The sequence below is a fragment of the Lepisma saccharinum genome, chromosome 26 (genome assembly GCF_977018435.1).
Source record: "Lepisma saccharinum chromosome 26, izLepSacc3.1, whole genome shotgun sequence".
Lineage (NCBI taxonomy): Eukaryota > Metazoa > Arthropoda > Insecta > Zygentoma > Lepismatidae > Lepisma > Lepisma saccharinum.
Genome location: NC_139254.1, coordinates 17,378,456 through 17,394,463, shown reverse-complemented (window position 1 = coordinate 17,394,463; position 16,008 = coordinate 17,378,456). Strand labels below are relative to the sequence as shown.

General features: G+C 36.6%; 1 protein-coding gene across 2 annotated transcripts in view; it reads left to right on the top strand.

Moving 5' to 3' along the window:
* The window catches only part of LOC145979833 (lysosomal alpha-glucosidase-like), a 74,161-nt gene that overhangs the window by 25,082 nt on the left and 33,071 nt on the right, over positions 1 to 16,008 (top strand). For both annotated transcript variants that reach the window (XM_083112860.1, XM_083112859.1), the window contains exons 7-12: positions 3,318 to 3,562; positions 6,772 to 6,926; positions 8,885 to 9,059; positions 10,841 to 10,937; positions 11,964 to 12,202; positions 14,392 to 14,637. In XM_083112860.1, the coding sequence (XP_082968986.1) occupies positions 3,318 to 3,562; positions 6,772 to 6,926; positions 8,885 to 9,059; positions 10,841 to 10,937; positions 11,964 to 12,202; positions 14,392 to 14,637 (1,157 nt within the window). The remainder of the gene's footprint in view (positions 1 to 3,317; positions 3,563 to 6,771; positions 6,927 to 8,884; positions 9,060 to 10,840; positions 10,938 to 11,963; positions 12,203 to 14,391; positions 14,638 to 16,008) is intronic.

The following is a 16,008-nucleotide window of genomic DNA, read 5'->3' as shown; positions in this document are numbered from 1 at the left end:
GTTCTTGCTTGCTTCGCTCGCAATAATGTGTTTGTTACAACAATGCGTGTTTGGCGCTTTACTGAGGTGGATGTGAATTTTTATGCTATATATCGTAGCTGCATTACAAGACATGAGCGATATTCTCCATATTCATGACTAACATCACTTCTTAAAATATAGTGCTTAGTGTTGGTAAACTGCTTAGGGATTACGATATAGTTTCAGGGCGCAAATGATATGATTTGGGGGGGACATGATTTTTGTGGGGATGCGCCATTGGCCTTGGGGGGGATGGGCACCCCTTGCCCCTCAAATGTTGGCACCCAATCGCTGGTACTACAAACATTCAGATAGATTTGTCAGTTGTACAAACCTTGTAAGCTAAGAAAAGTAACCCCCAAGGAGTAAGAAAACTCTTTCAGTCAAAAACTTTTACGATGAAAATACTATGGTCAGGAACATGCATTTAAATTACGAGAAACTTCACGATTGTCTACCATCGCACTTTCTATCATTGTCGCCGAATTCATAAAATCAAGTATGTGCCTTGTATTTGTAACACAAGCTTAAACCTAATTCACATTTATTTCACTGTATTAACATGCATGAAAGAATATGATTAGAATGTATGGCTGGTGTATGGCTGCGCATGTGTAAACACTTCCTTGAAATAATTGTGTCCATCAGAGACAAAACGAAAGGAAATGGAACAAGATGCGAGAATAGATTAGAAAAGAATAAAGAGGGAAACAAGGAAAGGGAAAAGAAGTAAGAGGAAAATCGGGAGTGTAAGAGAGAGGGTGATACATACGTCTTATGTACACATACATGGTCTTACATTTATACTGCCCACCCTAATCTACCACTTTGGAGCTTCTGCCCACCCGGTCGAAAATTTCTGACGCCGCCCCTGTTGCGACAACTAAAAATCCGTGACATGTTTCATAGTGAGTGATACTACTGTATATGTACACACTGAACGACTAAATTTTCTATGTAAATGAATGTACAGTGTCTTTGGATTTAATAAAGTACAGCCTGTATAGTCCCTAAGCGTTTAAACTACATAGTAGTACGTAATTTCCGACCCTCTCTTAATTCGGTACTTCCGCGAATCCAGCACCCATATGTGCAAGGAATGGCCGGATTAGCGAGAGTCTAGTATATTTCATACTTTTATTCCTTTTCCACTCTCTGTTTTACGGTCTATGTTTCCTTAAATTTTTCCTTTTGTGTCGTCATAGTAGAATATATTTCTTCTTTAAATTCATAGTACAAATGCAGTTGAATTATCTTCATATGCAAACATATCTGTGTGATTTTTGCAAAGTGACTTTCACAAAAGAATGCTTTATTTACCTATCAATTTTGGCCTCCAGAATCTCATCAGTGAAATCGATAGGTAAATGATGTTACTTTCTTTTTCAAAAGTCACAGTGAGTTAGTTATTATATGTTTGTGTGATAAGAAAATATTTCCCTTTCTTTATTTTATCTCTCTCTCTCTCTCTCTCATGTAGACTATTCTCCTCCATTTTCTCTTGCTTTATTCTTAATCTTCTATTCAAGTTTATTTATATCTCTCTTTCTCTTTCCCATTATTTCTTTCATTGCCCATTCTTTCTCTTGATATTCCTTTCTTATATTCCTTCTTCTTTCTCTTCTCTTTCTTTCTCTCTCTCTACTCCCCTCTAAATATTATTCTTATGTCTCTCCCCCTTCTCTCTCCCTTTCTTTCTATCTTTCTAACAACAGTTTTGTTGAGCAATTATGTTAACATCACATAACATGATATCCAATCTATGTTTGTTCCAATTTAGAGCACAGTTTCTTGATTCTGACTTCTTTGGGAAACTTTCTGCTGATATCCATGCTATTGTGTATTGTTGCTGAAATGAAAATGCATGTATCAGATGTCATTTTTGTCTGACTTCTGCATGCCCATGGCTACATACAATGAGTCAATCGAGGATGGTTGATATAAATTGCTTCAGTGGCGTAAATAATACGCCCGCTGTGCAGGGGGGGTGCACGAGCTATGGGGTTGCAGTAAGAACGATAAATTAAGAAAGACTGATAGTTCACAAAAGTTCTTTCGGCGTTAAAATATATTTTCAACCGAAAATATTATATTTATATGCCCCTACAACTGTAAACAGAAAATATTAATACAGTAGCGTGCAAATTAATCCGAACAAGATGCATACTTTTTCAGGTATACAATAAGCTTAAAATACGTTGCAGTTTTAAGCTTTAGTTTCACTTTTTTAAAAAAATAACTGCACATTCTCTCTTGATAATGCCCTGTGCTGTGAACAACGATCCATTTTTACTCAATAGTTCATTGTTGAAGACCCAAAGTGGAGTCTATTGCTGAAGTATTTTGTTATCGTCGACAGACGAAGAGTCAGTTGTGTTTTCCAACAGGACCTAGCAAAATGTCATACATCTCGAAAAGTCAATGAGTTCTTTGATAATGACAATGTACAAGTACTCTCCTGGCCAGGAAACTCGCCTGACTTAAATCCGATTGAAAATTTATGGTCTATCTGCAAAAGAAGGATGTCAAAAGTGGTTGTTTAACCAAGGAGAAAATGCTTTGTGCCCTTGTTAACGTGTGGTACCATTACGAAGAAATTAAAAACATTTGTGCAAATTTAGTGTCATCCATGCTTAAATGTGTCAAAGATGTCATTACAAACAAGGGAGGTCACATAAAGTACTAAGGGTATTTCTAAATACATGAATAGTTATGTATATTGCAGCAATTGCATTAAATGACAAAATGTGTATCTTGTTCGGATTAATTTGCATGCTACTGTAACTAAAAAAGTAGAACTAAGATTTTCAGAGAGAATTAAAATTTAGGAAACAAATGCTTTAAAAAAAAATAAGTAAGGGCGCACAACTGAAAGTTGCAGGGGGAACAGAGCATGTTAGTTTCGCTACTGAATGGCTTAATCATGATATAAAGATTTTTGATATTATTGTACTATTTTCAAATTAAGATGTTTAAGCACTTTGCATTCCTTTAAATAAGAGGAAAACTAGTCTACTTTTCTAGAAATTTTAGTGAAAAATGTCGGATTGACCAGGATTCAAAGCAAGGTCTCTCACATATCGTGGCATTTCTATACCAACTGAGGTACCAACGTAGTCAAGGCTGGCTCTGTAGCTCAGTTGGTAGGGAAATGGCACAGTATGCCAGAGACTCGGGTTCGAGTCCTGGTCGAGCCTGCGTTTTTCACTAAAATTTCTACATGATACATCTCCTGTGTTTGCCAAATCATAGTCTACCATTGTCCCATTCGTTTAGCAATTAATCTTAACTTTCAGTTCGGAACGGCAATGATATTCCTGAGGAGAATTGTATTTCACCGTGTCTTTGGGATGCCGATGCCCAGACTTGCTCCCTTCCACCAAACAGTGAGTATGGTTATGTTGTGAACGGTGATGTGGAGAGCACAGAGACAGGTTTTAGAGTCCCGTTGAGCAAGTTGGGAGACAGTTTGTATGGCAATGACATACAGGACATTGTTCTTGAAGTATTCACATACAGCGACAATCTCTTGAGAATTAAGGTAAGCAGAACATATGCAACTCTTAATTGATTCTTAAGTATGTTTATCTTATTAGGCATAATAACCAGATCTTATGTTTATTATGGTGACAATACAGTAGCGTCTCGTGGCCTCAAATTTGGCCGGGGCTTATTTTTTAAAGAATTTAAAATATAATGACAATTCACATGAATTACAAAAAATAGGTATTTTTTTCTTCTAGACTACAAAACTGGACTTACTTTTTTGAAAGAATTTAAAATGTAATGACAAATTACATGAATTACAAAAAAACGGGTATTTATCTTCTTCTAAACTACAAAACTGGACTTATTTTTTTAAAGAATTTAAAGTATAATGACAATTCACATGATTACAAAAGAAACAGGTATTGTTGTGAAACATACCTTTCTACGAACGTTGACTCCTGTTCTTCTGCTCAGCAAATTTTGTTATTACTTTTTCGTTGAAGCCCTCTATGTTTGAAATGTATTCTATCTCGATTGTAAGCAAGTGCCAAGGCATTTGGTCTGTCTTGTCCCATTACATTTCTTAAGCAGGTTTTAATACGCTTCAATGTGCTGAAACATCGTTCAGATTCAGCTGTTGCCACTGGAGTTATTAAAACTATGTTCGTCATTTTTACTGTTTCTGAAAAGGTATCCTCTAAATAATTTTAAATGAAAAATGAATGCAATCTACTGATAGAGTTTATGTTTTTCAACTCTTCACTACAATAAAGAACACGAAGTTTCCTCTTTAGTTTTCCCTCTTCTATGAAGGGATAATAAATCTGGGAAGATGCCTCTGTTTAAAGATTGTTCTCTTTCATTATGTCCTCGTACAGCAAGTTCATGTCGACCACAGAATTTTAAGCAATCGATAATTCTATTTAATATATGCCTATTTTTCCGGACAAATTCATTGTGTCTTGTAATTGACAGCCTATGTCCTTCATCAATTTGTATTCGAACATCAACCCTGCCAAACTCACTCAAACATAGCGAATGAAAGCCACCACAACACTACAGAACAACACGCGAGATCGAACGCTACGGGAAGGAACTAGCCCCAAATCAGCACTCAAATCCATTGGACTCTCCCCTTCTCTCTCTGCTAGCACGTGACCTCCACTGTAGCGTAGGTGGGTGTAGGCCATGCCTTCCTTTTGCGACGTGCCCCGGAAAACGATAATTGACATCAATGCCGCTAGAAGCGCTGTCGTATCCATTGCAACAAACAATGAATTTGCGTGGGTAAAAATCACCTTTTAAAAGACTGTGTGATAGTTATGCGTTATGGTGATTGATAATTACGTCAATACGTCCGTTTTTCTTTAAGGGATAAGCCCCGGAAGCCCCAAGGGACACTGTGACAATATAATATCAATGTTGGGGGGCATTACAGATGAACAATCAGTATGTCGAATGAAATAGTTACTTACAATGCACTTACAAACACAGTTACATTTCTTTTTATGAATTCTAACTGTAACGAGCTGCTTTTAAAAGTAAGTAGCTGTAACTGTAACAGAGTTAGTACTTTTTGCAATAGAAGTAACATTAACAAAAGTGACTTTATGGCAATTAAATTGTTAACTTCAAAATGGAACATGGAAGGAAGAACTAACTTTGTCAACTCTGTTTCCAACTAAAAGTGCTAATTACAGAGAAACTTAGTACTCACAGTGGTCACCAAAATTAATAGGACAAATGAAATTATATACTACCGCATCTCTCATTTCCCTAAATATGAATAAGAATGCAAAGATGAAACTATTATCATGGAATGACCAAAAAGTCATTTCTAAATTATATGCACAATATGTGTATATGTATGTGTGTGTGTGTGTGTGTGTGTAATAATTGAAGTTGAAATACAGAGGGCACTGCTCAAAGTGGAAATTATTAGGTAGAGATGTTTGCATGAACCTTGGGACTAGCTGGATGATTTGTATCATTCTTCCTAGCTGGGAAGATACCATCCCCTTGCATTCCCATCCACTTCGAGCACTGACATAGGAACCAGTTTTTCGATAGTTACTTCTTAAAAGTAAGTGAGATATAGTTAGAGTAGCTATGCTCAAAAGGCAACACAGTGGCGAATTCTGAAAATTTGACCTGGTTTACTGCAACAATTCTTATTCATTGTATACATTTATTATATATTAATTACATATAATAGAAAAAAAACACCAATAGAGGCATGCAAGTTAAACAAAATCAGAAGTCTGGTAATTTCTATATTGTGGAGGGAACAAAGGAGGCATTATAAAATGATAACTTTTTCAATCCATCCATCGGAACTTGGTCAGGTATAACAAATAATATTCCAATGCAACATCAGCAATGATGTCAAAACACATGATGTTCTTCTGTTACTACCGGGTTTGGCTACTGGATCAAAACAAGTAAACAGCTGCAATCCCGGAACGATCAGTAAAACGTCACACCACGTTGGGAAAGGGAAGTTGACAAGAACCATTCAGAAGAACCTAAGAACCAGAGAGTCTGTGAGCTTTTGCTGCCTTTCGGCCACCACAGCGAAACCAGTGAGCATTGTAGGAAACCCAGGGCAATTATCGAGCATCACCATTGCTGCTGGTACTTCTCCATTGTGCTGGTTCGACTGCTTGCCATTTCCTCCCCCACACTTCACGGGGCCGATACTCGCCCATCATCCTCCATGCTGCAATATCCGAAGGAGCTTCGAGAGCCAATCACAGCCTGAGAACAACACAACTGCTGCTCGTCGCCGAAGTTACTCCTGCAGACGAACCAAAGTCCATTGCCCAGTTGTAAACACAAGCCTCTCCACGCAACCCACGCCATCCAACAACCTGGTTAACCCTGTACCTCTCCACCTCATCTGAATGAACATCGTCAGCCTATCGAGGATGCTGACCAAATCTGCGAGTACATCACCGTCAAACTCTTCAGACTGCCTGATCGAGAGGTAAGTTGTCTTTCGGCTGTACATCCCTTGCTTCTCTCCACCCTTGTCACAGATTTATCAAGGGAGATTGTAGCAGATCCGATATACTATCAACTGGCATTATCAAGCATTCACCACTTGATCCCTGTGCAAGTGCAAAGATATTAATATACACATGAAAAAAGTTGGTTAACTGGCGGTAAAGCAATTAACATGGGAGAATATGCCACTGCTATATTACCTATTATCTTATATGCTTGTATGGATGATATTCTATGAGCCATTATCTTTTTCAGTTCTACGATGCAAGCAATACTCGATATGAAGTTCCCCTTGAACTGAACCTGCCAACCTCAGGTGCAAATAACCCTCAATACTCTGTAGAAGTAGAGAATGGAGTGGGATCACCTTTCAGCATGACTGTTACTCGCCAAAGCACAGGAGTGTCTGTGTAAGTATACCCATTGCGGATACACACACACACACACACACACACACAAAATAATACGTAAGTATTCATCATCATCCTCTGCCATTTCCTGCCTCTGGCTCGGTCGGCAAATAAGTCAAGCCTCTCCATTCTTTTCTGGTCTTCCACAACTCCTCTCTTTCCACGGTATTCCAATCTTGTCATCATCTATAAGTGTGATATTCTCACGATCTTGCTTGAACATTGTAGGTTGTCTTAATTTTTCTAGAAACACTTTTACTTATCATATTTTCATCCCTTCTTCATCATAAGAAGGAAAAACTCTGAACCTTTTCACTAAATAATTTTTGATACAGATATATTTTGTCGCTCCTTATATTACAGTGTAATCATATACCAAAAATTATTAAAATAAAAAAGTAAGAATATTCAAAATTGATGTACGGCTCAAAATAGAGCTTTTAAATGTTTTTACACATGTAAACTTTTGACTAAAAACACAATAGAAATGCTTAAGTTTCGGCCAAGAAGTCATTTTTTTAGTAGTTTATCCTTTTAGCAAACAACAATGTATTAATGTTAGAGTAAATCGTTGTTGCTTTCTTAACATCTAAAAACACATACTCCCCAAAATTAAACAATCATTTCTCCTTCCCTGAGATGTATAAAACTGTGGCCTCCCTAATGGCTAGAGGCACATATTTTTGGTAAATAAAAAAGCAAAATTTTGGTACAAAAACAGACGATTTTGGGTTCAAAAGCGGTTAATAAAATAAAATTTTGGTGTTATAACGGTGAATAATCACATCAAAAGTGCTATATAAAATCATATTTTTGTTTTAAAATTGTGAATGTAATCCTAAATTTGATTTAAAAACTACTTATTACACAAAATAAACTTATCCCTTCTAATAGCACATTTATGTAGTTACCAGAATATTAAGTTTATTCCTGTATCAAGGGGCCCATTTTTGCTTCTCAAATACTTACAGCACAATTAATCAATTTTCCGTGAATTGCATAACTCAAAGGATATTTCAGACTTCAGACAGTGTCGCGTTGGTATATAAACGGTAAATTTCATGTTTAAGAGTATATTTTGCATTTTGCAGTTCATTTCGCATTATTTTGTGACAAAACAGGGTAGGAAAATGCACCTCACACCTTTCAGAAACATGAAAAATGAACATTACAGCATATTATTTCATATTTCGTGTTTTCGCCAAAAACGAAATTTGCATGCCTCTAGTAATGGCTGTTGCCTTGTAATCAAAAGGTACTGGATTTCTTTGAGAGAAATTCCAATTCTTTCTTTCTTATTCATGTGTGGAAAATATGGAGGAGCTGATATGATATTTTGTCTGATACCGATATAAAATTTACCGATACCAATCGGATAAAAAATTCCAAATGGTCCTTGAAGAACCTGAATGGTTCAGTGATCTCCTTAAGAAATGTGTGTTTCAAGGTGACTGCAGTGCAAAAGAAGTTGTCTATTTAGACATTTATTTCTTATTAAAATAGGGCATGGAGATTATTCATAAATATTATAATGAAATGGCATAATTTTGCACTAAATTATAAGATATTTATAGACTGATTAATCTGTCCCATCTCTAGGAAAAAATATCCAAGTTACAGTACCTCATTTTGAAAGTTCTCAGTTACTCAACTGATTTTATATTCTTTGGAAAAGTTTTGTCAAAACTTATTTTAAGTTCAGTTTATAGATAGGTTTTTCAGATAGGTAGCTCGTTACTTCCAGGCATGAAACATTTTAACAACGACCTCAGATAGATACATTTGCTTACAAATGGATCTCAAGGATTTCAACCGACTGATCACTGAAAAGAAATGAAAACATGTGTATACCATAACCATATTCGGAACATGCCATTTTATTTATTAAATTACTTTATTTGTGTTTATCACTGAGTTTCTTTCAGACACTAAATGATGTGATTAAAATATCATTTTAGGCTCGACACTGGGATCGGAGGCCTGACTTTCGCTGATCAACTTTTACACTTTGCTACAAGGCTTCCATCAGAGAATGTTTACGGACTGGGGGAGAATTCACACAATGACTTTCGAAGGCAGATGAATAGAGACACATGGGCTTTGCATGCGCGAGATGAACCACCTTCAGCTTATGTAAGTTTTATCAAGTTTGTTGGATAAGTGCATGCTATTATATTTAACCCTCCGTTAGGCATGCTATTTTCTGTAACATGTAACATGTACGCCTGTCCCCCACACTTTAACTATATTTAAGGTATAAAATACACTGTGAATTATACTTATTAAGTGTGCAAAATGTTCTTTCCTTATCTTTCTTCTAAGATAAGGTGCAATTTTCTGCAGCTCCTTCAAAATTACGTAATACTATAAAGTTAGTGCCAGTCACATGCTTGGTGTACAGTTGTTCCCCACGTGCCTACATACGTAACAACTGAAGCAGTGCCATGTTCACTTTTGGTCACATGGTCACTTTCATGTTCACTTTTGGCACACATGTGTTCTCCCCATCCTCACTAACCTACACTTCCATATAACATTGGAATCCGCAGTGTGCTCTGTGTTTTGACACATTGATATTTTTCATGTTACGCATATCGGCACGTGGGGGACAACAGTACACCACTCAACCGACTGGCATCAGCATTGTAATACAGCGTGGCTTAGAAGTGCAGAAGAACTGCGCAACTGTGTTTAGAACAAAGAAAGAACGTTCAGCTACCCAAAAGCACTCATGTGCAGCAGAGTTCAGTGTTGCAATCTTGCAATGAATATTGATGGGGGACACCTGTACCCCATGTGCCTAACAGAGGGTTAAGGGTGCTTTCAGACCAAAGTAACAAGCATCATGACTACAAACTAGCTCATCAAAGTTTGTTTTAAGTTCACTTCAATGCTGAAATAGGCTAATCGAGATTGGACCTACAGTTTAAAGTGAAATCCAAACCACTAAGTAATGTACCAGCATTGGCTTGTCATGAAACTACAATTATTAGTAATAGTGATTCCAGACTTACAGTAAAAATTAATATTTTCATGAATATACAGAATGAGAGATTTAGCTAAGTACAATCAAACATTTGATAAATTTAAATTCAAGCAGATAATAAATTAACTCTGGAATCCAAATTTACAGTATTTTTACACTTGTAATAAGAAAATTAGAAAAGTATTCACAGGAATTGTAAGCTTTCCTGGCGACGTGATTCGAACAAGTAATCACTTCAAGTATGAAACTATTAATAAATATAATTATTGTCTCTATATTCCAAAACCTTTAGTAGAAAATATTTGTATATTGTAAATATATGAAGTTAAAGGCTGAAGGAAAACTTTGTGACATATAATCTATGACATAACAGCCTGTGAGGGCCAGTGCCTACTTACTTGAGGCATATTTCCTCATTTTAAAAATATGTGCATAATCTTAAAAATGCTTTTAAAAATCTCCTGATTAGGACTACTTCATCATGTTTAAATGTGAAGAAAAAACCAAACATCCTATGTCAGAAGTGTGATCAGTACATACATTAAAAATTAAAATGAGATTCTGATATGAAAATTAAAATGAGATTCTGATATGAAGTTAAGCGAAAGTTTTTTACAGTAGCAATGTTTCCTGCAATTTTCTTTGCCTAATTAATTTGTTACTCATTAATTGTGATATGTAAATGATATGAAAATAGCAAAAATCACCATAAAAATGTGTCAAAATGTGTAGAATTCCCAAGGTCAATGACCTTGATCTTCATTTAGAAAGCAAGTTGACGAAGGAAAATGAAACAGACAGGTTCAGAGAGCTCATTAAGACATTATTGGAAGCACATTTTGATAATAATTCAATATTTTTTTTCCGACATAGACTTAACAACAATTTTAATTATATTTCTTAACTCTTTTTACCATCTACTTTCCAGTCTACCATCAATCTTTATGGAGAGTTTCCTTTCTATGAATGCTTGGAGAATGATGGAAATGCACATGGTGTGTTCATTCTTAATAGTAATGCACAAGGTAAGATGATCTGTACAGATGTATTAGTTTCCATGATTGATTACGCTTCTAACTACTATGCAGTGGTATGTCTAGGAATTTGTTCAGGAGTTTATAGTGGGGAACTACTATGCAACTCCACCAGGTATCGAGCCCGAAAACCCATGACTATAAGGCAATGAGGTTAGCACTACACTCTTGGGGAGTCTCCAGTTTACTCATTAATACATCACCACAATGTATTCACAAGAACATTTTGCACAAATTCGTGAACTAGCATCATTTGCAGCAAGATGGTTTTGCAGTCATATCTTCATATGGTTCTGAGGCTAAAAGTGATCAAGTGGTGGGCCTTCTCCATATTATGTTCCCGATCACATGAAACTACAAGTAATTGACAGTAGGTAATAAGCTGACTGGAGTAGCAGCCAAATTACATGAATAAATATAAATGAAATGAAAGTAGCAGGTACCGTTGCATTTTATCAGAAGGTATACTCTAATGAGTAGGCCTAACCAGAGGGTATAACACATATACCACCGTATACCCTCGATTACAGCCCAAATCTTAGGAGAGGTGTTGAGTGTAGTAATGCTTTCAAAATATGTAATTCCATATGGAAAATTTGCATGTAAAATTTTACTGAAGAACAGTTACAAAAGGTTTAAAAAATTGCCCAGATTGTAAGCAGAATGCACAGGCCTGCCTTTGAAATAGTGTGATGATAATTCAAAGGAAACATCATTGTATTTATTGCTACACAATTGCCAACATCAAGACTTAGATGTGATGGCTCTAATCTATTGGAAGATAATTATCATTGCTTCTATCTGAAACCATTGACCAGGTTACAACCTGAACAGTTATATCACCTACTTTACTACAGCATGTAGAGAATTTAGTTTCTGAATTCAGTGAACAGGCACTAAATAATCTATGTTTCTTAAATCTTGAATCACTTTTGTCAAAATATTATTTAGACTATGTGTTACATTTGTATTGTTATCATTTGCATATTGAATGTGACTTCTATCTCTTTCTTTTAGAATACCAGTTGCTAACTCCTCCTGCATTTTCATACACATCTGTTGGAGGAATTTTGGACATATTTGTGTTCCTTGGCCCTGAGCCCGAAGCGGTTGTCTCCCAATTTACCGACCTGATAGGCAGACCTCACCTTCCACCTTACTGGGGACTTGGCTTTCAGATTAGTCGCTATGGTTACAAAAATACAGGTGACATGAGGCAGGTTGTCGAGAGGACTCAATCGTGCGGAGTTCCATTGGTAAGTTACATCATGTGCAGGGTGGTTCTAAACCAGTGACGGCTGCAGAATGAGTGGGCTGGTAGAAGTGGGGCTAAAATATTTTCTGGGGGTATAGTCATACTTAATATACCCCTAAATATCATACAAAAAATGCATATATGGGTTAAGAGTAGGGCTGAGCCGATACCGATGTATCAGTATTGGCCAATACCAGCGGTATCGGTATTGGGAAGTATCGGTTGCAATTCATCTACCAATACCAGCCGATACTTTTCCGACATTTTGGTGTTTCACGGGGCCCCCAAAAATGCCGCACAACACTTTCGCAAAGTCTAATTACCTGGAAATTATGCAAAATTCAAAGTTGATTGTTACTTTGCACCAATTTTACACACAAAAAACTATTTTGTGATTACATAACACGTGTTTCAATATTCTGATGTAATTCTTGAATATTCTAAAGCAAATTTCTTGGTAAATTGATGCATATAATTGAAGAAGAATATTTACACACCAATATTGATCAATATTTTGAACAAATTTTAATTTTTCGAATTTTCAAGTATCTGTATCGGTGGGAATTAGTAAGAGTATCGGCATCGATATCGGTTCAAGGTGGTATCGGCTCAGCCTTAGTTAAGAGGGTATATATTTATATAGATTTTCTCCATGGGCATTCACTCTCTTACCTTCCCTATGGAGCCATCACTGATGTAAACTCATAGTGCATAATTTCTGAAACTTTTGAACATGAAGGGGGCTCAATATTACTGCAGATGTCAGAACAATGAAGGAGAGTGATGATTAGAACACCCTTGCCCAAAATGAGACTCAAATCTTGGATCTTTTGGTGGCAAAATCAAAAGTCAACCACTTAGTATGCTTACCCACCGAGACAATGATAGCTTCATTTTTTATTTATGAAAGGGGAAGAAACGAAGGAAAATGAATTAAAAGTAAAAACAAATAATTGAAATACAAATGTTTGTGCATATTTTTTCTAAATTACTTCACTTCTTTATAATACTTATGTAAATAAGTACATCTTAGCCTTGTTTGTGTCTCAATAAAAAATGAAGAGACAGTGAGAGTAAATAGAGAAAAGACCAATTCTGTTTATCTGTCTCACTAATCACCTTGGTAAATGTCTTCGGTTAATTCTGAAGTCCATATTTGCTAGGTGTTTTGAAACAATCATTCTGGCAGTATTGAATATTTTGAAATGCTAATGCAAAAGAATGTAATTTCTGAAATACATTGGATATATGTATTGGTTGTAGCGTTATTAGTATATAACAGGTGCGGCAGTGAAACGGGCAATTTGGCAACCCTGGAAATAGCAAGATACGTAAGGAATCAGATAACGGGAGTGGTGCCATTTGGACAACAAACCTTTGCCATTGACACTGATATCGTTGTTCAGTCGAGATGGCGTCGTGGACCGGTGAACAACGTGCTTTTGCCGTAAAGGCGTTTCACAAAAACAACGACAGCTACGTGGCCGCGCAGAGTTTTTGTAAAACGCCTTTACGGCAAAAGCACGTTGTTCACCGGTCCACGATGCCATCTCGACTGAACAACGATATCAGTGTCAATGGCAAAGGTTTGTTGTCCAGATGGCACCACTCCCGTTATCTGATTCCTTACGTATCTTGCTATTTCCAGGGTTGCCAAATCGTCCGTTTCACTGCCACACCTGTTTTTTCAATTTCTTGCCTGAAGTAAAAGTAAAAATATTTTGATAGCAAGTAGGTAATTAAATTGATTGATTGATTGATTGACTTGCTTTATTTTACTCCGCTTCTTGTGTCACTTTTGGCTAATTTGCAAAGATGGGAATGAGTGATGATATGATGAAATTGATGAATGGACACTCGCAAACAGGCATGCCCAGGCTGGGATTCGAACCTCTCAAATTATGAGAAATGCATTCCATTATAATAAATGAAAAATTTATAATTTAGTTCCAAGAGTGTATGTCAGTACAACAAATAATCTTATACTTCATTTTTTTTATTAATTAAAGAAATAGATTTCACTAAAAACATCGCTAACTTCTGCAATTATATATAGAATTATGAAAATTAAAAAAAAATGACGACAATGGTGCACTTCCTGTGGGGAATGTATTGTGTCAAGAAATGTTATGCTGTTACTACATTTTGTTGGGCACAGAATGAAATTAATTTGTTTTCTTGGATTTACAGGACGTGCAATATGCAGACATTGACTATATGGACAGATACGCTGATTTTACTGTTGATCCAGTGAACTTTGCTGATTTACCAGATTATGTTCGAGAACAACAAGAACAAGGGCTTAATTTTGTGTTTATAATCGATCCTGCAATACCAAACAGGGAAGGCTACCAGTCACACCAGAACGGTGTAGAGGCAGATGTTTTCATTAGATGGCCAGAAGATATCAACAACGGAAGTATTTTATATGGAAATGTAAGTAGTAAACTTGCTCCAGTAACATTCCTAACTCTTGCAGGTACAGTAAAACCTCGTTAATCCAGACTAATGGGGGGGGGGGCAAGTTGACCGGTTTAATGAAAGTCCGGATTAACTGAAATAACCTAAAAGAACAGTAGGAAGTGCATTAAAACTCCGTTTATAGCAACAAAACACATTTATTATGGTGTACTGAAAGGGCATAGGTTTGTATGGCCACATATTATAGTGACCAGAGTTTTACGAGAATATACCAAGGGTATCCCTGTGTCAATGTGGCTTCTTCTTGAAAGTCTGCAGTAAACAGAATTTCATCAGTGGTTGACTGCCTTTCTTTGGGAAGTTCTCCCATGGACGTTGGATGTATGTATTCTTAGCCGTTATGGAGCAATACGACGAATGTGATTGTTGACTTATAGCTTCATTTAAAACCTTGCATTCTGCATTTTTTATTTTTTTTATTTTTTCCGTTTTGCCTGTCCAGATTAAGTGGAGTCCAGCTTATCAGGGTCTGGATTAACGAGGTTTTACTGTATTATATATTAAAGATTGGCTTGTGAGAGCAGGGGCGTAACTTGGGACGTAATTTTGAGGGGTCAGAATCGAACAGCCTAATTTTGAGGGGGGGAATTAAACTTGGGTTAATTTTGAGGGGATAGAATCAAACGGCCTAATACTGAGGGGGTAGAATTAAACTTGGGCCTAATTTTGAGGGGGTAGAATCAGACTTGGGGCCTCATTTTGAGGGGACAGAATCATATTTGGGGCCTAACTTTGAGGGGGCAGAATTAAACTGGGCCTAATTTTGAGGGGGCAGAATCAGATTTGGGGCCTAACTTTGAGGGAGCAGAATCAAACTTGGGGCCTAATTTTAAAGAAGAGATTCGAAAAGTCTTCCATCCAATAAAAACTTTGCTCCTCAGACCCCGTAACTTGTAAATTTTAATAAACCTCAAAATTTTGGGGGGCGAAAGCCCCCCTTGCCCCCGCCAAGTTACGCCTATGTGTGAGAGATGGTAATTACTGCAAAGGATGGACATAGGACTGAGCCGCTATCACTTTGAACTGATGCCCATCCCGATGCCGATAATCTTAGTAATTCCCACCGATACAGATGCTTGAAAATGGTAACAATTAAAAGTTTCATTTATATATTTATTCATTTAACAGAAGCTTCTAAATACACCATTGGCCATTTTACATTGGAATGTACTAACAATAGAAAATAACAACATAAACTAAAATTACAAGAAATAAAGCATCTTAGATATTTTGGATCAACAGCCTTCTAAAATGTGCCTGAGTTTCAAAAATGTATTTTTGGTTCGTATTATTATTTGTATTATCTGGGCAGTTTGTGGAACAGGG